The following is a 24,469-nucleotide window of genomic DNA, read 5'->3' as shown; positions in this document are numbered from 1 at the left end:
GGTATAAGATGCATAATTATTGACTATAGGCACAATATTGTACAGCAGATCATCAGAGCTTATTCAGCTTGCTTTACTAACAATATCATAGCCACTGATTAGCAACTGCCCATTTTCTTTCCTCACCGGTCTCAAAATTAAAAAAGGGCTGAGGATGTAGCTCAGAACTCCCTCCCCCAACTCCCCGGTTCATTCCCAGTACTGCTAAGCACCACACCATCCTATTCTTGGGTTCTATGATTTGCCTGGTTTAGGTAACTTATAAGTGGAATCATACAATATTTATCCTTCTGTAGCTGGTTCATTTCTCTGAGCTTACTGTCTTCAGGGTTCATTCATGTTGCTGCAAATTGTAGAATTTCCTTCTTTTTAAAAGCTGAATAATATTCCATTGTACACATATACACCATTTTTGTTATTCATTCATTTCACTGGTATAGGGGCATCAGGCAAGATTTCTACCTTGTTTTTTTCCCATCAGCTGCTTATGATGAAGACTGAATAAAATAAAATAAGTCCCCTCATCCTTGTGATTTGCTCGGGCATAGCTACTTTTGTGACTTCAAAGAAGGATAAAAAAATAAGTGTGGTGGGTGGGGAGTATAGCTCAGTGGAAGGAGTGCTTGGGGGGCATTGTGAGGCTCTGGTTTCCATCTCCTGCAGCACTGGAGACTTTTCTAGAAAGACTAGCATATCTTTAAGCCATGAAGGTCCTTCCCACCAAGCTGTCTGACCTCTTTAATTAAAATGACCATGTACCCTATGGTGGTGCCTGCTTGTTACGTTCAGCAACTGGGAGCAGAGGCGGGAAGATTGCAAGTTTGAGGCCAGTGTTACAAATTCAGCGAGACCCTGTTTCAAAATTAAAAAAAAATAATAAAATAAAATAAAAAGGGGCTGAGGATGTAGCTCAGTGGTACAGTGATCCTGGGTTCAGTCCCCAGTACTGTGGTACTACCCAATAAATAAAACAAATGGCACATTTTAGCAATTGCAGGGACTTTGGCAAAGACCACTGTACAAACGAGGACCAAACATGGAGGATCCAGAAAAGCACCTGGAATCTGATCGACCACATACCATAGAAAAGCCCCCACACTGTTCTTCCCTAGGTACTCTGGAGAGAGAACCTGTGTGCCTGCTGTCCTCGCAAGAAGCGGGTGTGCCGGAAGGCCCAGGGCTTGTTGACTTTCATCTCTCTAAAAACCACTGCTACCTTGGGTCTTCCCAAGAATTGAAGGAAATTAAGCAGCTCAGTAAAGACAAAGTTAGCATCAAGTCTCTGCCCTGTTTGCTTTTCTTCTTTCCTCTGCCTCCCAGTATTTTATCTTAGAGGAATGACAGTAACACTCCAGTGATTTCTTTTCTAAGTGTCTGTCATCTGCTAAGATGCAATTACATGGACTTTCCCCCGATTTTCAAAGTGGGTACTGTCATCAGAGCCTGAAAGAATGTCTGCCAAGATCTGTAAGCAAAGGAAGATGAGGTTACACTGACATTTCAAGGTCCTTTCTCATGAAAAGGAGATCGGATAACCTGCTAGAGGCAGGATAATCCTGAATTTCAACTTCCTTTTTTTCTCCCCAACAGAACTGACAAACTGCTCTCATTCATGTGTCCCTCCTCTCCTGTGTGTCTCTCATTTTCTTCTTTATATTTCCTTTTTCTACTTATTCATTTTATGTAGCTAAATCTCATTAACTCGGAATTTATGAATACTGTTGGAAAAGGTCTTGAGTTTTTGAATGTTAACCTTTTTTTGGTATTTATTTTTTAGTTGTGGTTGGACACAATACCTTTGTTTTATTTATTTATTTTTTTATGCGGTGCTGAGGTCCTGGGTTCGGGCCTCACAGGTACCAGGCAAGCACTCCACTGCTGAGCCACAATCCCAGCCCTTGGAATGTTAACTTTTAAAAGAAAGTTTGCTGACTTCCAATGAGACTTGCTGGTGTTCAGAATCTTTAGCACATTGTATTTGCCTGAAAGGTGGGTTCCTGGTTCAGGATGAGGGCCTGGATGGGTCTGGAGACTCTAACCAACTCCTGGCAATGCCAGAGCTCTCACACTGATCCCAGATATATACAAATAGGAAAGCACAGGAGAACCTGTAATCCAGTTAATAAAATTGTTTTCAATTTCATTTGTCTACAACACAACTGATATGCTTTGTTCACTAATGAAGTTAATGAAAAAGAGCACTGAACTAGGAGCCAAATGTGCTTCGGGGTCCTTATCGGTGATTCTTTTTTGGGATTCTTTATGCCACACTTACCTGGTTGGTATTCTTTAGGAGGCTGAGGTAGATTATGCTTTTCAGCTCCAATATTCCATGACGGTATAAAAATAGGCACTTTTGAAAATGTATCACCGACTCTAAACTTCCATGACTTGAACATTCACCTTCCCTTGAATTAATATGCATTAGTGAGGTTCTGTCATTTATCCTGTCTACAGAGAAAAGCCTTACAAACATCCCAGCCTTTCCAGTTCTACCTCCACTTCTCTGGTGCCATTTACCGTTTAAGACTGGAAACCCCCTCACTGCAGGCTGTATGTATTCCTGCTATAAATTCAAGACTCATTTTAACATTAAATTGTCTTTAAAAAGATATCAAATATGGAGTGCCAGCATTTCAAAATCCCTGTGGTTAGGCTGTCTCTGTTCTGGCCATTGAATAGACAGACACCGTGGAATAGGTAGCAGCTGACCCAGGTCTTAAAGGACAGGTAGATTCTGCTGGATGGAGACGGGAAAGGGGCAGCCGAGGCAGAGGGAAGAGCAGGTACATGGTGGCATCTGTTAAGTCTGTCCCACCCTTCCTCTAACCACCTTCTCACCAACCTCCCCATCTTAGTGTATATGCTCAGACTATCTTTGCCAAGAAACTGGGGTGTCCTTATGAACAGGACTATGTCTTGTCTTTATCCCAAGCACTCAGCACAGCGCCTGGCACCATTAACTGGATAACTGTGCTTACTTAATACTAATTGAGAAGAATTCGGCCAACCACTATATGGTGTTGGTGTGGATGAAATAATAACCCAGGAGGGATGCAAAAACCCGAAGCCCTTAAGTCCTAAGAAATGTAGGTTTTTAATTCTTCTTAGAAGGAAGGTTTTAAATGGCAAGTCAATGAGAGTGGACTTTATTTGGAAGGAACGAGAACCAGAGGGTTTCTAGGAAGAATGATGATCTGATGTTGCTGTGTAAGATGATTTTAAAAACGGGGCTTTTTGGAGGGACAACACAAATTAAAAGATGGCTGCACCTACCATGAGAGGAATATGTCGGTGGGAGCCTGGAAGGTGCCGGCTGGAACAGAAAAAGACCTTACATCTCACACAAATGGATGTGAGATTCTCTCTCATCCACTTCCCAACAAAGAAAACATGCATGACTTATTCCCTGACATGATGTTAAAATGATTAAGGTATTTAAGACGCTGTTTTAGATTACTGATAAAAGAAGCTTTCTCAAAACTCTATACGTTGGCAGGATATTGGTAGAATCTTTGTACTCAAACACTCAAAACTGTTGGCCATGTACCCCTGGGAATGACGGCAAAGCTTTCAGTCCCCTAGGAAAAGAAGGGGATGCCTTTGGCATTAGAGAAGGGAGGGATCTATATATGGCACCTTGTGTCCACATTCATCAAGTTTTCAAAACATTAGAGCTGACATCCTTGCACAAGAATCAATGGGAACGGTTAAATGCCACCACAAGGAAGCAAGAGACAGAGTTCAGAATTAAGTTAATTCTATTAAAAAATGGCACTGATTTTTACAAAATCAATGGAAAAGATAAAAAGAGGACGCTCAGGAGACCAACAATCAAATGTAGTGTGTGGGCCTTATTTGACTCCTGGTTCCAGCAAACCAGTTGTTAGAAGACATATTTTATGAGAATAAAAAAGTTTGAATGTGTACTGGATGTTAGAGGATATATTAAATTTGTTGGCTGTGATAATAGCATTGTGGGTAGGTAAGAAAATATATTTTCTGGAATGCATACTGATTACAGGGGATTCAATGAAATGATGTTTATATTTGATCCAAAATACTTTAGCAGAGAGAATAAAAAAAGTATGAGCAAACCAAATATGACTAAATCTTGAAAACTGTTGGAGAGACTATATTTTTCTCTTGTGTTTGAAAAGTTTCATAAGAAAATACTATGTCCATGTACAAATGTACCAAGATGAAACCTTTATTATAATTATATATACAATTAAAAGGCACTAATTTTAGAAATAATAATAGAAGAGAGATAAGCACATTAAAGCAAGTGTATGGAGGGAGGAGGAGAAGGGGGAAAGAGAAAGGCTCTGGAGAATGAGAGTGATCAAATGATGTCAAAAACATGTATGAATATAGCATCATGAATTGGGATAATTATAATGTGCCAATAAAAATATAAAAATATAAAAAATAATATAAATATAAAATATAAAAATAAAACAAACAAACAAAACATAAGTACTGTCCCTAACTCAGCAACCAAAGATGAGTTTGTCTTTGCTCTGACCAAGTCACACCTCTCTAAGTCAGGTAAGGGGACAGAAGAGTAAACTCAGGGTTTCTTCCACTGTGGCAGACATGCTCACAGGGTCCTGCTCACACTTGGTCAACTCTAGCCATATTTGCTTACACTGATCTTTAATGTTATCAGCATTTGTCAAAAATGTTAGTATTTGGTGGTTTAGGACAAAAGTGTTCAGAGCTGGGTGCTACACTCCAGGCTGAGCACAAGATAACCCGTGAGTGGTTATCTAATTAAAAACCAAACCAAACCAAACCAAAAAACTTTATTAAGATTTGCTACTGTTAGAAGTGAATTATATAATCCACAAATAACATTATATACATTGGGGAATGCAAGCTTGGAACATTTTCACTGATATAAACTTTTACTGAAAAATTGGCCAGATCATAGACCTAAATGAGAAGGCCAAAATCATAATGCGTTTAGAAGAAAACACACGACTAAATCTTTGTGACCTTAAAGTTAGACTGAGATTTCTTGGACAGGATGCAAAAAACAGCAACTATTTTTAAAAAGATAAGACTTGTTTATAAAAAGTTGTCTATCTTATAAAAGCAGTAATGAAGAAAAGCTACTATAGAACTGCAATTTGAAAAAAAAATAAATTACTATATAGAAAATTGGAAGTGGGGAATGGAAAGAGAGTAGAATAAAATAGATATTATTGCTGTATGTATATATGTGACTGCATGACCAAAGTGATTCTGCAACCTGTACACTCAGAAAAATGAAAAAATATACCCCATCTGATTCAAATGTACGATATGTCAAGATCATTGTACTGTCATGTGTATCTAATTAAAACAAATTTTAAAAAAAAGAAAGAAAGAAAGAAAAGAAAAAAAATTGGACACCAGCTGTAACCTAGATCAAATCACATGGGTTTGAGGGTCAAGAGCATTCATGGAAGATCTGGGTCCTACATCCCACAGCCAAGCTGAATGTTGGACTGAGCTGCAGGATCCAGAGTGATTATATTTACAACACACAGCGAGCACAAGTGCAGGCAGGTATCAGTGACACCGTCATCTTTCATCACATTTGTGTTACTGTACAGTTGGGTCCCTTGGGAAATATTTTTGGTCTCAAAAGGTTATGAATGTGGTCAGCTAATCGATGCATTAGACATTGCGGGCTTAACATGTAGAAGGCACTGTGTGCAAAGTTCTGTGGAGACTATAAAGATAGATTTTAAAAGAAGGTTTGAAAGGTTTTTAAAACTTGCTATATTCAGTCACAAGCTGGCACAGTTTGAATAGTCAAAGGATGAACAGTGATCTTGAACTGCCAATGGAAGCCACATGAAATTTAGGAGATCATTCATTTATTCATTCATCCATTCATTTGTTCATTTATTCAGTCATCAGCTATCTGCCGCAGGACCACAGGCATGACTCCTGCCCGCAGTGTGGAGGGGAGACAGGCGCTCCATAAAGAACACACAGAAACAGAACTGCACGGGGGGGGGTGTGTGTGTGTGTGGGGGGGGGGGGTCTACACAGCCTGCTGCAAGAGAGACAATCTGTGATTGTGGGACATTAGATCTGGATTCTTTGGGATGGTGACAGTGACACTGAGACCTAGAAATAACTGATGATAGATGCAGTTAGGGAAGGCTTCATGGCAGAAGAGAGGGTGGTGGGAATGATACAAGGGGGAACGGAAACTCCTTGGTGGCTCACCTACTCATGTCCTTCTAGTTTTATGAGAGGCTGCTCTGGCCAGCCATTCCTTGGTACCTCCCCCTGCTCACACTCTGACAGGAGGACACATGTGTTGTCTATCCATCTCCACAACTACACTTAGGTGCCACAAGGGCAAGGAGTTTGTTTTATTCTTCTTGTATCCTCACCTTTTGGCACAGAACTGGGCTTAAGGCACAGGACTCAACAAATGTTAGTTGCACGAAGGAGAAAGAAGCATGAAGAAGCAGAGGTCATGGGCTGTCTCCAGCTTGGAAGTCCCACATTCAACCCAAGGTTCTCATCAGGAATACCAGGAGAGCTACTTCTCAACCAAGCAGTGCCCTCTGCCACACACAGCACCAATATTCCCTTGATACAACATAGAACATTATATCAAGGATATCAGCATGTCACTCTGAGAATGGAACTAATGCTGTATTGGAAATGCTCAGCTTATGGAATCTTTAAAGAAGAATTTGTCAAAGTGCAGGTTGTAGCCTGTTACTGAACCATGGGACCAATTTAGTAGGTGATGCTCAGTCTGATTTTTATGAAACAGAATAGAGAAGATGAGAAAAGAAAATAGCAGAGTACCAGCATCCTGCATGGTGAGAGAAGCCCTGCTTCACAACACTTTTGTTTTCAGTCTCTGCGTCTACAAATGTGTGTGCATGTTCTGGGTCTCAGAGCAAAGTGTGTCATGGTCTAAAGTCATTCACAGACTTCTGTGGGGCCTGCCAGAAATGACAAACCAGCTTCCTGAGCTATTTAATTAGACCCATATTTAAGTTAAGCATCGAAGGCAAGTGAAACAACTCGGAGGAGGTGCTTCTGGAGTGGACTTGGTAGGTACATCACACAGGGACCCAACAACATAAAGGGACACAGATGACTGACTGTATAGACCAGGTGTGCGAGGACCTGCCACAAAGGCAGTTCCTGCAGCTGCTGAAATAAATACACATGCTCACACATTCTATCTATCTATCTATCTATCTATCTATCTATCTATCTATCTATCTATTTTCCAGTCCTGGAAAATGAACTCATGGGGTCTCTACCTCTGAGCTACATCTCTGGACCTGCCTTTAAGTTATTTATTTTTAAATTTTGAGACAGGATCAGACTAAGTTGCCCAGCCTGGCTTTGAATTTGGGATCCTCCTGCCTCAGCTTCCCATGAAGCTGGGATTACTGGTGTACACCACTACTCTAGGCTAGAAGCTACACCATATTTGACAAATAAATATTGAAGACCGAAATTATAGCTATTCCCCTTCATGATCCCTTGGGGGATTACATTATGTGAGGTGTGATTTGCAGGAGAGTCTAATCTTATATACGCCTTTGTTAATATAATATGCCTTATACTATATAATTATATAGCGATACACAAGTACAACATGCATTACAATATGCATTCTAGTATAAAACAAAAATATACATATAATTATACAATATACATATGCATATGTGTAAAACAGATGCCAAATATATGCACTATATAACACCAGAAACATTTCCAACATTGTAGCATGCAAAGGACTTCTAGTGCTTTGCATACAATATAAGCTCAATAAACATATGTGCAATGAACTAACTGAATGAGTGAATTCTTTCATGGTCTGGTTTGTATTTTATTTAATAAATTTCAAGTTAATATGGGCTTCATTATGTAGAGGCCTGTTGCTTTAATAAAATGATTTAGATTTTATGAAATTCTTAAATAATTTTGGAGATATATAATGACTATATAAAATTTGCTGACTCCATGTCTACCAGAAGTTTGTAATCTAAGGTGTTGATCTACCAAGTTACTGAAACAGATTAGTTGTTACCGATCTCTTCTAAAAGTAGTTTAAATATTATGAGCAAGAAAGTCACTGAGTCCAAAAGGAGTCAAGTCAGTTGGACCGTGGGAGAGGTCTGCTTAGCCAAAAACACTGCAAGGGTCAATGACATCTTTGAGAGATACTACACGATAGAAATAACAAGTACTTCACACAAATCTACTATGATGCAGCATATTTTTCTAAATATCTGAAACCATAAGTTTTATCATTTAACTTATACGTTTGTTAGACATTTTAAAAAACTGAGAAAAGAAAATCATTCTTTAAAGCGTGCTCTACCAAAAGAGACAAGATAGTGACTAATAGGGGTTTGATTCCTAGAACCAGATGCTATCACATGTTAGTATCTGATATTTTCATTAAAGATAGTGAAGGGGAGTAATGAACAAGAAATTCAGTCTCCCACATCTTTAATAAACAAAATGTCTCTCCTCTATTAGAACGATATGTTGTGCCTTTAATGCTCACAAATCAACTTTTTTCTACTCTCATTAAATAGAAAGTTAGACAGTCAATATCTAAGATGCATGTAATGAACTCCATCATGGGTGTTTCCTTCTGTTCATTTTCTGGAACTGATGTACAATATTGCTGAAAATGGTAGACTCGAACTGATGTAACCGCTAGAACTCTGACGAAGGAAGACCAGGGGCATGCAGTTTAGACCCATTTAGTGTTGGCTAACACATACAGTCCTGTTCTTTAATCCATCAACAAAAAAGAAAACATTTTGTTTTCAAATGTTGAAGGAGCCCAAGCCAAAAGCAAAGGAAAAACTGCTTTAGGCCAATTGCCATGTTTACAACCAAACAAATGAGGATACTTACATCAATATTTAGAAGAAATCAAGCATAAACCCTACCTCTGCTGGAGTATTAAATTTGATAATATAAACTATTATCCAAATACACACTAGCTGTTTTACACATCAGCAACTTACCAGCTTAATCATACCAAATCTTTTAGTGAAAGTTGAGTGCACAGAAAAATTCCATTACATCACAGCAGTTAGTAGACCCAGATACAGAAAGGACTAAATCTTACCCCAGATACATTATAATCCCAAATGTAAGACCTAAAAGGCATTACCCCAGGCTCCAAGCAATGGCAATCTAAGTCAATCTCCACATGCAGCTGCACCTTCTCCCCTTGCCCCCATCCATTGAAATCTTTGGGCCAATCCTCCCCCATTCAGTGCTTAATATTACCAATTCCCCACTCCACACCACAACAGCCTTTCATACCTACCAAGCCCTTTGATCAAGCTGATCACACAGGATCGTCTCCAACAAGCTGTCGTAATCTCCATGAGCCTGAAAAGTCACCCAAACTAGCAGTGTGGAACAGCTACACAGACTAGGTTCCAAAGCAAAAAAACATAATGACAGCCTCCATGATTCCGTTGTTCACTGCCACCATAGACGTCTTGGCCACAAAGTAGGGCTCTTATATTTTTGGTGCAAGGTGTATTTTTAGTCAGGTTGCAAAAAACCTACAGTAGAAGACAAACTAAAACAGGTCTTCTGCCCAGGGCAGACTGTTCATACCAACGCGACAATTTTTAGCTGCACAGTAAGACAGTGACCTACAAGTTGCAGAGTGCCCGTATGTCTATATTTATCCACAAGAACATACTATGCTGACAGATTAGTAAAGCTGCTCAAAGCACTCCAGGAACATGAGCCCGACCCACAGTTCGTCACAAACAGTCCGTGCATACCGAACACACGTGCTAGACCACAGAGCTACTGCTGTGTTCCTGCTCCAGAGAAATGCAAGGGCAAGGGCAGCGATAACACTCGGTGGGTGATAAACTGCTGCGTTGGGAGCTAGGGGTTCTTGGCCACAAGCACCAACAGCTTTGGACAGCTTATATTCTTACAGACAAAACCAACAGCAGAGAATTCCTGTTTGAAGCCAAGAGTCAGTGAGAAATGACACACCCTGAAGGAAAATGACACATGGAACATCTGTTGACATAACTCATACAGAAAAGTGATTGGATTCAAATCTAGACTCATATTATTTTAAAAGACACAGCCCCAGTTGACAATAAAAACCAAGAATAAGACTCCAAGAAGAAGCCAAGTGTAGCCTCTGTTAGATGAGCCATCTTCCAATGAAAACTCATAAGGAGATTGAGAAAGAAAATGCAAAGTTACTTAAAAACAAAATAAAAGTGTAAGTAATTGATCTTTCAGTGGTGTTATCACTGACAGAAGAATTCTGTAAGGGTCAATGAAAATCTAGCTCTTCACAAATGTGAAGAGCAGGAAACCCAGGTAATTTTCTATTCTTGATTTAATTGGGAAAATTGAAGGTTTTTCTTTAGTAGTAGAGGTTGGAATTACAAAGCAGTGTGGAAGGAGAATTGGCTGATGAACCGAAACATTTCATAGGGAGGAAAAAAATGTTCAAATTACCAAAATGGACACTTAGAGTGATTCTGGCAGGCTAAGGGCCAGCGCAGATGCCCCATGGCACCCCTGCATCCCACACATTCCAAGCTTAGAATATCTTTCTGAAGAGGGGGCTGCAGTAGTGATGTGGCATCTGTTTATACATAAAGGATTTTTTGGGGGGTATTTGGGGGTACCAGGGATTGAACTCAGGGGCACTCGACCACTGAGCCACATCCCCAGCCCCTATTTATTTTATTCAGAGACAGGGTCTCACTGAGCAGCTTAGTGCTTCACGTTTACTGAAGCTGGCTTTAAACTCATGATCCTCCTGCCTCAGCCTCTGGAGCTGCTGGGATGACTGGCATGTAAAAAAAGAATTCTAAGACAATATGGTGCCTATGGAGGTGTCTCTGTGTTTGGAGCAGCTTTTAGTCTGCTTTGTTATATCTAAATTGGAGTTGAAAAGCAACTAAAAATGTGTACTTTGTCAGTCTCAGGTTTTCTAGTGCTATTATTGATCAACAAATGTCAGACATAGGGAAAAAGTCTTTATCATTTTATTTTTTTCTTTCTTTTTATAAATTACCGAACAACATTTAAAGGAAATGCAAGAAATATGAAAGAAGAATGAACTCACCTATACGGGACACTGAACTTGATTCAGACTAGGTGGGACCCTTTCCACACAGTATTTCATTAAACCCATGTCACAGTAACCTTGAAAAGTAGGTAAGAGCATCTCCATGGAGGAGCGATGAAAAAAGAATAAAAAGACTGCCCCGAGTCATTCAAATCAGACTCCAGTGTCGCTATATGTGGTAAGATTGATTCCAGTACTTTCCTTAACACGAATTGAAATGTCTAAACAGTGGTAACTTAGAGCTTTTTCTTTGTATGCATTTAAGAGTCACCCTCAAACAATTTTTTTAATGCAGAAATTTCATACATCTAAAACTTAGCTGACTTCCAGACAGTGATTTCTTTGATGTCCTCTACCTTATCTAGCCCGTTGCTACTTAGGCCCTATTTTCTCCTGCATTTAGCATAATTCTAACAACCTTGTCCCCACAAACCTCAATGCTTATTAGATTACAAGCAACAGATTATGGACAGTTGAGGGATCCTAAAGTCCAGTACACTGACAAGATGAAGACGAGACAGTTGTCAGCTGATGCCTGCGCTGGCAGTAAAATCAGATAACAACAGGAGCAGACTTAATACTCACAAAGGGCAGCAGCCTAAGAGTATTTTAGGATAAAAACAGAAAATTCTTCATATTTCAAGAACCTTGAAGGTAGCCATGTATTACAGAATCTTGAATCATTAATATATATTTCTTGATGATCTAGCTGAATTCATTCAGACGTGACTGAATTATGATGCTATTTAATACTACAGACACATATAAAGAATAGTAAAACATGGTTTAGTAAGAGCACTATTCCTAATAATTACAATGGAATGTTTTGATATTTCAAGGGACAAGCTTCACAATGGGAGAAATCTACTCATAAGTCACTTATCACTATGATACTATACAAATATCATGTACTTTAAATATACTAATGTAATTTGCATTTAATTTTAAAAATACACTGGATTGTTGGCAAATTTAATTGATAGTTCCATTAGTCACCCTCAAATGTTAACTGAATGAATGACTTTAAAGTTGATTTTTTTGAACAGTTAATCTGATATTCATAAAAATTTTCTTTCTGCTTTGTGTAACCTGTAGTTTGACTGCAAATTTATTAAATGCAAATGAAAGTCAAAGCCAGTGCCTCCACCACCACAGGTTTAGAAGGTGCAAGGAAGCTCCTGTGTGTGTTTATTCATGTAACTGCCTTTAGGAAGGGCTGTCTTTGGACCACTGGCCAACAGATAGCTGCTTAGAAAGAAGTTAGATCATGCTCAGCTGCCCTTTTCTCACGCATCTACTCTCAGTAAATGGAACCTACTGGATTCCACCCATCTCCTCAGTGTAGAGTCTATCCATCTGTTACATTATGGGAAGCAAGAAATATCACTTAGATACCAAGTCAAGAAAATTTTTCCAGCTTGAAGGAAAAGTTAACATTTAAAATGATCATACTGTAACACTCCGTATGCAATTCAAAACCCAAAAGTGAGAAGAAACGTAAGCTGATGATAATTTTCATTATTTTTTTCATCATTGGTCTTATAAACCATAAACTTATAAACTCTGAGTTGTGGTTTCAGAACCAATCTCTGTATTGTTGATGACATACTTCAATAATAAAATTGTTACATTTTATTTGTATAATCAGTTAGTCTTCCTAGACCTGCAGTACGTACAAGTGTTAAAATGTTATCACAGAAATAAGGCAATTAACAACAGATGTCAGTGCCAAAAGGACTTTATCTTTTCACTATTTTTCCATGACATAGCACGGCACAGAATATATTCATTCACTTACATTAATAAATCTTTCAGGGCCAAGGGGCCTCTGGGGCTGCCTTCAGGAACCAAATGGAGCACAACATGGACAAACATCACCTACAACCTTGCCTCTGCCTCTTGGAAATCATGACAAGGGCAGAGAGCCCTTAAAAGACAATGTGGCATTGTGCTGGTAACTACTGGTTTTCAAATAGCCTTGTAGCCACATGCGGCATTTGCCAAGCAAGTCATTACCTAAAGACCCACGCAGCAAACAAACGCACCCTCAAAGTGTTTACCAGGAGCACCTCCAGGAAAATACTGGTTTGCTTTGGCACCAGGAGCATGCCTCTGGAAGAGAGCCACTGGTAAAGCAGTGTTCTACCAACCAGGTGTGCCATGCTTACTAGGTACAGACTGCCTGAACCTGCACAGAGGCCCACTTTCAACCTCCAAGAATCAACTTAGGTAAGTTACCAGGTACTCTTAACCCAGGCCTGGAGGGGAAACTCAGAAGTAGATGGATGTTAGCAAAGTGTTAGAAATGCTTGAAGTGCTTTTTCTCCAGAAGGTTTTCTCTGATGATTTCCACTTAATGGCTTATAGACATCCCCCCAGTTCTCCATGTATCCTTCCTAACTCAATCTTTCCTAACTAAGAATCCAATAAACTCTGCAGGCAGAGGAACACACAGGGGCATTTAAAACTGCTACAATCTTGAAGAGAGTAATCTAGCTAGTAACCTTACCTCTAATAAAAACATAAGGAAGAATCAGGAAGTAAACTAAAAATACCTAGGGTTTGTTTATGCTGTGCTTAACTTGTTTCTTACCTTTAAACAACCTTGTAGGTTTCATTTCTCTGCTGCAGTGTCATAAAATCCATACACTTTACACACCTAGACTAATGCAAGTTCTCCCTCTGAGTCTCCGACATGCAACTCAAGTGAGCTTTCTTGGTTTGGTTTTAAAACCCTCAGCAAATTGGATACAGAAAATCAAAAGGCGATGTGTAAAAATGATCACTTAATAAATGCAAACAATTCTAAAGAGCATTTACATAATGAATGACAACAACAGTAAAGGCAGGTGGTGCCACTCAGTTCAGAGTACACCTCCTGGAACCCTTTAATACGCCCTATGGCCATCTCTCAAATAACCCCCCCACAAACAAACAAAAAAAAGGGTATGTTCAAGATGCCACCCTATCAACCATAATGGATAAAAACTCCTGCAGGATTTACAGATTTTCATTCAAAATATTTAAATACTTAGTAAAATAGACCTGACAATGACAGTTGAGTTTTGAATGACTGGTTTGCTGGAGTGTCCAGGTAAGTACAGTTAGAAAGAGAGTAAACAACTATTTATATCGAAGGAGCATCATTTAAAACAAGATTTCCAAATATGAAGCTCTGCTGGTCTTTAAAACAACCTTTTCTTTTTCTTTTTCTTTAATCACTGGAAAGTTTTATTACATCTATGTCAATAACTGATAAAAAAGTGAATACAAATCAGCAGTAATATACAAAATTTGAATGATATAATCAAGAAATGTGACCTAAGAACATGTAGAGAGCATTTTAGCTAACAATTAGAGGATACATATTAGTTTCATATGATAAAAGCCCATCTGCAGGCGTGAAGGAAGTCTCACCAAATTTCAAGAAGGCAAATCATGAAGTATTCGATTTCTAAACAATTTTAACTTAGAAATCAGTAACAACAAATTATACTGAAATAACTATACATCTGTATGCAAAAACTGAACCTCAACCTGCATATTGTATAATGTATTTTTAAAAAGATCTGAGATCTATAAATATAATTAGAAAAACAAACAACAACAACAAAAACAAAATTCCAAAACTAGGAGAAAAATCTTTATGTCCTTGAGGGAAGCAAAGATTTCTTAAACAGATTTAAAAAAAAAAAAGGGCACTAATCATAAAAATTAATGCATTAAACTTCATCAAAATTTAAAACTTTGCTCTTCAAAAGATTCTGTGAACAAACTGAAGAGGCAAAGAAAATATTTACAACAAGTATGTATGATAAATGATTTGTCTCCATAGTTTATAAGAACTCTTAATCAAAACTACACTGAGATTTCATCTCATTCCATACCCTTTTTTTTTGTTTGTTTGGGGGGGGGGGTTATTTGAGAGATGGCCATAGGGCGTATTAAAGGGTTCCAGGAGGTGTACTCTGAACTGAGTGGCACCACCTGCCTTTACTGTTGTTGTCATTCATTATGTAAATGCTCTTTAGAATTGTTGCATTTATTAAGTGATCATTTTTACACATCGCCTTTTGATTTTCTGTATCCAATTTGCTGAGGGTTTTAAAACCAAACCAAGAAAGCTCGCTTGAGTTGCATGTCGGAGACTCAGAGGGAGAACTTGCATCAAAAATGCAAACCATAATAAATGCTGGAGAGGATGTGGAGGAAAAGGAACGCTTTCGCACTGTTCATGGGATTGTAAACTAGTACAACCACTATGGAAATCAGTACGGAGGTTCCTCAAAAGAGTAAAAATGGAACCACTTATGACTCAGATATACCACTTCTCAGTATTTATCCTGAAGACATAAAGTCGTCACAGTATGGTGATACATACATATTCATATTTATAGAAGCACAATTCACAATAGCCAAACTATGGAACCAGCCCAGGTATCTATCAACAAATAAATTAACCTTTTCTTTAAAGTATGATTTTTGTGAAGGAGTACAGAAAATTGACTCACATCCCTTTTATCCAGTCCTTAAGAAGGTATATATAATCCACCAGTATTTAAGAACTGGATACAACAAATCTTAGGGAACCACTCATGAAAGTACAGGAGATCCCCTCCAGGGGGTGCTTTCCAAGGCTCCTGGTGGATATCTGAAATCTCAGATAGTACTAAACCCTATGTATACCATGTTTATTCCTATATATACATACCTATAATAAAGTTTAATAATGGGAGTTCATAACCCACTTGAATCTAATGTATGAAATATGATATATCAAGAGCTTTGTAATGTTTTGAAAAACCAATAAAAAAAATAAAGTTTAATATACAAATCAGGCACATCTTAAAGTTAACATAGTAATTAATGATAAGCTAGAAAAATTATAACAATATCCTGCAATAAAAGTAACAGGGATGTGGGTTTTCTATCTCAACTGCCACGGGGTGGGTAGCGTATAAAGTGTGAATACGCTGAGCAGGAGTCGATTCATGTTCTGGACAGGATAGAGCAGGACTGTAAGAGATTTCATCACACTACTTGGAATGGCGATTTAAAACTTATAAATTGGTTTTGGAAATTTCCATTAATATTTTCAGACAGTGATTGACTCTGGGTAACTGAAACTTTAGATAGTGAAACCACAGATAAGAGGGGTCCACTGTGTCTCATACACCTCAGTACCAAATGCTTATAAATTATCTTTACTAGTTTTATTTAGAAGAAAATCAAAAAGAGAAATTTATACATAGAGATGTGCACAGTAACAGCACCACTATTTTGAGGCCTATAATATTTGTTTTTCTATAAAGTTAAATTTGGCCTTTATAAATGCAACAAAGAAACAGGGAGAAAGCATAGAGCCAGTTTTCTATTACTGAAGAAAATATCTTTCCCCACCACCCTCATCTCATGATCCTGCTCTACCCAAGAAGGATTCTTTGAGATAGCTCAATCCACATCATGTTTTCTCCAAACCCCATCTTGCATTTTGGGTTGTTGATATTTTTGAGAATTAAAAATATCAGACCAAGAAAGGGTCTGCTTTGGGGTAAGAATCTAAGTGTCCAAAGCAGTGTATCAGAGACCCATCTCTACTTAAATGAAGCAAAGTGCAGACCCTATGATGGCATGGACCCATAAGACCATGTACAACGGCTGTCTTTGTCACTATCTAGCCATGAGGCCTTGGAAAAGTGAAGCAGCCTGAGACCCAGACTGTTCTGCAAAGATGATGAATTCAGATATACACATGAAAGAAAAAAAAATGAAATTGAATTGCATCATTTTAGAAGTGCATACACATTTTTTTAGCTCATCTAGAGAGTTTTATTCAAAGGAGGCCTAATAAATCTAGCAGGCAGAATGAAAACTTCAGTGTCAGATTTACTACTAAGCATAGTTAGTAGAAGGCAATTAGTCCCCCCAAAAGAGAAGTTAAAATATTTAATAGTTTTTATGCTGATTACATGTTGAAATATTAATTTTACATATGCTGGATTGGTAAATAAATTATTCAAATTAATTCAAGATGTTTTAAAGTACTGTTTAACACTCTAGCTTTTAGGCATAGGCAATGATTTTCTCAATAGGACCCCTAAAGCTCAGGAAATAATGCCAAGAGTTGAAAAATGGGACAGCATCAAATTCAAAAGCTTCTATACAGCAAAAGAAACAATTAGGAATGTGAACACAGAACCCACAGAATGGGAGAAAATCTTTGCTAGCTACTCTTCTGACAGAGAATCAAAAAGTCAAACAACCCAATTAATAAATGGGCATGTGAACTAAACAGACACTTCTCAAAAGAAGAAATACAAATGGTCAACACATACATGGAAAAAATGTTCAACATAATTAGGAATTAAGAAAATGCAAATCAAAACTACACTGAGATTCCATTTCACACCAGTCAGAATGGCAGCCATGAATAGAACAAATAATAATAACTGCTGGAGAGGATGTGAAGAAAAAGAAACACTTTTACACTGTGGGTGGGATTAGAAATTAGTACAACCACTATGGAAAACAGTATGGAGGCTCCTCAAGACACTAGATGTGGAACCACCACATGATCAGTATTTATCCTGAAGAATGAAAGTCGTCTTACTATAGTGATACATGCATATGTTTATAGCATATAGACAAACTATGGAACCAGCCTAGGTGTCCATCAGTGGATGAATGGGTAAAGAGGTTTATTCTGCCATAAATAAAAACAAAATTATGGCATTTGCAGGAAAGTGGATAGAACTAGAGAACATCATGTTAAGTGAAATAAGTTAAACTCAGAAAGTTAAGGGTCATATGTTTTCTCTCATATGCAGAAGCTAGGGAGTAAAAAGGAATACAAGGGTGGGGATGGATCTCCTAAAAATTAAAGGAAGATCAGTGGAGGAAAAGGACTAAAGGGTGGGAGGTAGGGAGGGAGGTGGTAAATAACTGAGCAGTGATATTGGCCAAATTATGCTGCTATACTGTGTGCATGTATGAATATGTAACATCAAACCCCACTGATATGCACCACTAAAATGCACCAATAAAAACATGGCAAAATATGAAATAAAAAACAATGATAAATACCGTTTAATTGGATACTGAAGAACTTGGAATTACATATGTGCCTTGTATTATATTTCCACCAGACACACTATTATAGACCAATTATTATTTTATAAAGCTCAGACACATGGGAAAGAATTTCTTTCCACATTTCCACATCCCATGTGTATCAATGTGGAAAAGTGTTATGAAAAAGCCACAGAGTTGTGTATTTATAAATTAATAAATGTATGCAGTTATAGACTTGGAAATACATGAAAAAATATTTTAAGTATAGAGTGTATTTACATAAATCACATGAATTTGGAAAGCAGCTCCTGCTTCCTGGCTATTCCCCATAACTTTCTCCGGCAGCATTCTGTATATGGTGGGTCCTCAATGAGTATTCATGGAAATCTACGGTTTTTAAATTTACATTTATTTTTTGGTGTTGGGGATTGAACCCAGGGCATCGCACCTGCTGAAACAAGCATCTACTCCTGAACTGCGCCCCCAGCCTCTGCAATTTTTAAAATCACATCTATGTGGGAAGAAAAGCAGGTAAAACTACATTGAAAAATGATGAATGATTAATACACACTTGCACTAGCAAAATAGGTCGTTGCTTTGATTCCCATCAGTGCTGTAGTCTTGTCACTGATGCCGTGTGCAGAGCCCAGGGGTCTCACAGAGCTAATGCCCATCTGAACACTCAGCGCGATGTGTGCACGGGGAGAATAGGCCCACCACAGGAGGAAGCAAGCTGGCGGATATTCCCATGGCTTCCCTTTCATTCCAGTAGATCGTTCTTGAAATCCCTTCCATCTGCTCTTGCCAGCCACTTTGCCACTCCCTTCCTTGGCTTCCATCACTCCCAACTACACACTTCTTGCTTGACATGACTTTTCCCTCCATCCTGCCAACCCATCTCTTCTCCTTCAAAGACCTTTCAAAAATCTCACTTGTACCTCCCTTAACCAAATAAAAAGGAAATGGTTATTTTCCTCACCCAACTACATCCTGGGATGAAATCATTTTGAGTTCCCATCCCAATTCAAAGGGGAATGGAAAGCCTTAAATATGCACTCACTCACGTGAACGGAGTGCTTCTGAGACAGGGCAGGTGGCATGGTCACCTCTCCTCACCTGTGTGGCCACAGGTTTTTCTACTTGACTAATCCTCAGCAAGCAGCTTTTTCAGAAACTGTGGACAGGCTGCTATGTCATGTTGATGGGTCTTCCTGAAATGCATCTATGTTGGATGCGTAATTAAAAATTAATATAAGTATTTTGCAATATTCATTCAGAGAATTGGGAGTACACAAAGGAGTATGAGCATAAGGTTTTAAAACCTGTTGTTTATTATGACAAGTCAGTGTGATGACTGCACATGCCATTACTTATTAATTGTGACCAGGGCACTCTGGCATTCTGAAGTTGCCGCTGTGTTTGGGGGGCCCTGATAGCCCATAAAATTTATTACAATTTCCAACTTAGTGAGGCCTAAGCAATTTAGCGAGGCCCTACCTCAAAAATTAAAAAGGGCTAGGAGTGTGGCTCAGTGGTAAACTGCCCTTAGGTTAAATCCTCAGTACCAAATAAATAAATATATAAATAAATAAATCACGACTTCCAGAGGTTTCCTCACATGTTCATGTTTCCTCATGGGATGGAATTAGAACTGGCATAAAAACACAAGAGCTTAGACTTTCATAGATTCATCTGAGACCAGCAGGTATTTTCTCCTAGAGGAATTTGTGCAGGTGCACCTGGTCCTGGAAAGCACACCATTCTCCCCAGAGGCAGAAAGAAAGGTACCTGTGTGTCACTGGAGAACCAAACCATGTAACCTATGAATAAAAAAAAGAAAAGAAAAAAGGCAGCTGGCAGAGATCACCTTGAACTTGTGTCTTAAGGAGCGCTGTCTTTGGGATGCTATGACTTCCTGTGAAAATTATACTATACTTTCCTGATTTTCATATGTAAAAAGTAATTAGACAGCTGAGAGGCACTGACACTCCAAGGCAAACCAGAAGGTTCTGCTGCATCTATGAGGGGCTTACTTGACACCTGAATGGTTCAAAGGCTGGGCATGGGCCAGCGAGGCTGGAGGATCCCAAATGTGAGGCTGCCTTGGCAACTTAGCAAGACCCTGTCTCAAAATCAGAAGGGCTACGGGTGCCTCTCAGTGGCAAAGTGCTTGTCTGGCATGCGCAAGGCCCTGGGTTTCATCCTCAGCAGCACACACACAGATAAGAAATAGATAATTAAATAGTTCAAAGTTATGTGGTCACCTAAATCATATATTTCATTGAACACCAAGAAGAAAGCAAACAGCCTCTTCCAATCTGTATCCTGACAGTGACCGTGAGATGAATGCAACAGGGGCTGAGCAGCAGCTGCAAAGGCCTTTGTGTAACTCTGGTGGTTAAAGCAATCGAGGATCACCAAGAGATAAGCCTACTATCACCTTTTACTCTCAACAATATTCTTTTTAAAGAGCACATTTCCTATTCAAAATATAGTTTCAAAACACCAGCCCTCAAGTAATTCCTTCTTTTTTATTTTAAGGCATGAACAACATAGCATATTTTTAAAAATATCCTATGTTAAGATAAAACACAGGCTGGATCTAAAAAAGGACGCCATGACCTGAGGGCTCTACCCAGATGAAGGGCTTGGGTGTGCTCCCTCCCTCCATGCCCTGCTGCTCCCTGACCATAAGCCCTGGTCATCTCTTCCCAGGCGTACTGACAGTAGTTCTCTCTACCTCCGTTCTCAGAAAGACTCCCAGTCCAAGCTGGGATGGGATCATGTTGCTCCCTGCTTAAAAACCTAGGAGCTGCCCAGTGCTATCAAGAAAAAGCCAGGACCCTCTGGCTCCTGGTCATCTGACTCAGCAGCCTTTGAATACCAACTGTCACTCTTCCTTGAGACCCTGGGGTCCAGCCAGACCTCCCTGAAATGCTCAGGCACTTTCCCATCTCCCTGCAATGACTCTCTCCCTCTGTCCTTTCTCTTCTGCTCTGTAATATTCCTCCAGTTCAAATGTCACGGTCCTTGGGAACTATTCTTCTGCCTCTTCCCTCCCACTTACTATGATGAATCACTTCCTTCCCTGGAGGATGACTGAGGTTGGGATTTCTGGGTCCCAGCACACCTGGCACAGGTAAAATGTTTCTTTAATAAGCATTTTGGTTCTCTCTACAACTTCCCTAGACCTCCCCTCTCATCAAGCTAGGCTGTCTTTGTGAAGCCCACAGAAGGCAGGAGCTGGGCTTGCTGCTTCACTATGGACTCTGCCACCATGCTGGACACTTGTAAGCATTTAATGATGGATCAGAAGGGAAAGGGAAGCCGGTTGATTCATTCTCAGGCATTTCCCACAGCTTATTCAGGCATGTCCAACTTGGGTGGATACTTTGAGCTTGTGTACCTTAATCATTGTGATAAAATCTTTGGGTTTGGAACTTATGCTTTTTCCTAGTTAAAGCAAACAATTTCTCCAAATAAATATGAAACAGCAGCATCTTCCACATGGAAATAGACTTCAATCAGTCAGTAAAGAATTAAATTAGCTTGGTAGACTTCACTGAGCATGGTTTCCTTCCAACTTGGCAAGAGAAGTCGGAAGGTTTAAAAGTAAAGTTAAATTAAATCCATGTAATTTAAATGACATTTGGGCAAATGTAGGAATAAGTTAATATTTTTACCAAGAGCAATTCTTGACAGTGCCAACTGATTAAAAATCAAACAAAAATCTTATCTCAGTAATATTCTCTCAAGGTGGCTGACTGCATACATTAAAAAAAAAAAATTGTTTCACTCTAACTTCATTTTGAGTTTCAGGGACACATTTAGCCAAAGTCCTGTGAGCACAATCATGACATTTAGATTGCTGAACCCACTCAGGAAACCAGGTGAAGTTTATAGAGGAAGGAGACTTTATAGCTAGATGCTGAGCTCCTTCTTGTAGTCAAACACAGAATGAACCCCAAAGACAAAACATTGGTTATTGCTTGCTGATAGGGAAGTCTAGCCATAAACCTCCTACACCCATTCACATAATTCTATTCACTCAGGCAACATTTGACAGATTACTAAGGAGAGCGAGCCAATGTTCCCTGAAACATGTTCCCTGAAATGTAAAAATGAAAAGATTGTTAATTCTTAGCCCAGGGGGGACTTAGGCAAGGCGCAGTTGCACAACAATGTCACCATTGCTACAGTGTAGGTATGTGGAAAGGGCAGGGGAAGTGGGTGCACCACAGATGACTTCACCCTGGAGGTGGCACTTGAACTCATACTTGGGACAGGACCTGGACCCAGGTTCAGGTCTAATTCAGGTGAAGCACACAGAAAATGCTGAAACTATGTATAACATTTAGTCCTCCCTTGCTACATTATCAGACAGGGAACCAGCTCTGAATTCAGAAGGAAGGTGTTCCATCTTGGACATCTTCAGATGATTTATTCTCTGAGATTCCAGAAACATAACCTGTCTACCAAAATGTCGTCTCTAGGGAGTGGTCAAGCCCAAGTAACCAAGACAAGAAGATGTCACAAAGAGACTCCAGGGGCCTTTGGTTCCTGGTCATAGCGTCTCAGTGATGTGTCATTAACTCATAGGAAGATTTAGACATATATTGATTAAGTAAATTAATAATAATGGTTACCATTTACTAAGCAATTATGATAGTGAGTAAACCAAACACTTAGTACAAACTAATTAATTTATTATGACTCTATGGGTAGGTAGACATATTTATTTATAGAGATACATTTGGTGATATGCATATCATACATTTATACATATTTATATTATATATAAATACATATACACACAGATACCATATGTAGTCTGTTTATATTAGTACCTTTTTTAGAATCAGAATTTAATTAAGTAACTTGCTTAAGGGCACATGTGGCTAAGACAAAGCACATGTAAACCTAACTCCCAAATCATACAGGAAAACTCTTATTCAATCAAAGGTATGTCAAACAAACTTGGATCAATTCTTTTAATATTTTGTATTACTTTAAGAAAATTAATGACCAGCAATTTGGGAGGCTGAAGCAGGAGGAGTGCAAGTTTGAGGCCATTCTTGGCAATTTGGGGAATAATAAAATAAAAAATAAAAAAGGCTAGAAATATATTTCAGTGGTAGAGCGCCCCTGGTTCAATCTTCAGTATCTCAAACGAAACAAAACAAAACAAAAAACAAATTAATCTTGTGGTACAAAAGTCAGAAAAATTAAGGGAGTGACAGAAACAAAGCAAATTATGATTAAGTAAATTAATAATAACGGTTACCATCATGCACAGAAAGATCCAAGATTAAGAACTACAACTTTGGGCTGGGGATGGAGCTCAGTGATGGAGGGAGTACTGTGCATGCCTAAGGCCCTGAGTTCAATGCCCAGCACCATGAGAGAAGGGGAAAAAAGCACCCCCCCAAAAAAAAAAATCGCACAACTTTGTGCTGCTTCCCCACAGGGGGGTTGAACCTCGGTGTAGATGGGAAGACAATGGAGAACTAGGTTTGCACAATGGGCCTTTCTTCTTTGTGCCACATGACCACTGTTGCATCATTTTCCTCTGCAGCCGGGCTCAGTAAAGAGTGTGATTCACTTCTGTTTTCAGCAAGAAAAAAAAAAAAAAAAAGGAAAGCAAATAACCCAAGTGGGATACTCTTGGCTCTTCCAGACTCTGTTAACTTTCCACTTGAACTGAAGAAGATGGGAGGCTTGGACTCAAGTTCTGAGCTCATGTAACTTTGCCAGCCCTGGCGGCACCAGGCAAGGGTAGATCTTTTGGCACCAACTTAACACCATTCAGAGAACATTTTACCCTCCTTTCCCTTGTGTGGCTCATCAGCAGAAACTTCATGAAAACACGGAGTTGACTAAAATCAGCTCGATAGTCACCACTCACCATAAAACAGCACAATAGACACAGACTGAAATGGGAGGATGTCCTAGGACCAGTATCAACAATTTCTCTCTATCCTTTTCCCAGAGCCTAAAGAGCATTTTCATCCTCCTGGCCCAAGAAGTGACAGTCTCTTAGTCACTCCCTAAAACAAAAGCCTTGTCTGGCAGAACAATATGATACTTAATGAGCTCATGTTTGATGGCTGCTTTTTTTGTGTTCGAGGGACACTTGAGAATTGTTGAGTGGGTCTTCCATCCCTGGCTGGTGTGCACTTCATGAGTAGTTATAGCCTCTGCCTGAGCTCATTTAATACACTAGCCAGATACTAGACTTAGCCTTTGGTTTGTCACTTAATTTACAGCAAGTTT

At 39.1% G+C, this 24,469-nt stretch overlaps 1 protein-coding gene across 9 annotated transcripts in view; it reads right to left on the bottom strand.

Annotated features, from left to right (window-relative positions):
- The window catches only part of Fry (FRY microtubule binding protein), a 407,101-nt gene that overhangs the window by 193,679 nt on the left and 188,953 nt on the right, over positions 1-24,469 (bottom strand). The window contains exon 1 of one of the 9 annotated variants that reach the window (XM_046454023.2): positions 9,332-9,713. The exons of the other annotated variants lie outside the window; for them this stretch is intronic. Coding sequence (XP_046309979.1) covers positions 9,332-9,392 — 61 coding nt within the window. The 5' untranslated portion in view covers positions 9,393-9,713. Of the gene's footprint in view, positions 1-9,331; positions 9,714-24,469 lie in introns of those variants that run through there. 9 annotated transcript variants of the gene reach the window in all.

Source organism: Marmota monax, unplaced genomic scaffold (assembly GCF_021218885.2).
Source record: "Marmota monax isolate L192 unplaced genomic scaffold, Marmota_monax_Labrador192_F-V1.1 WCK01_AAM20220418_F8-fsc00011, whole genome shotgun sequence".
Classification (NCBI taxonomy): Eukaryota; Metazoa; Chordata; class Mammalia; order Rodentia; family Sciuridae; genus Marmota; species Marmota monax.
This window is presented reverse-complemented; position numbering and strand designations above follow the sequence as displayed.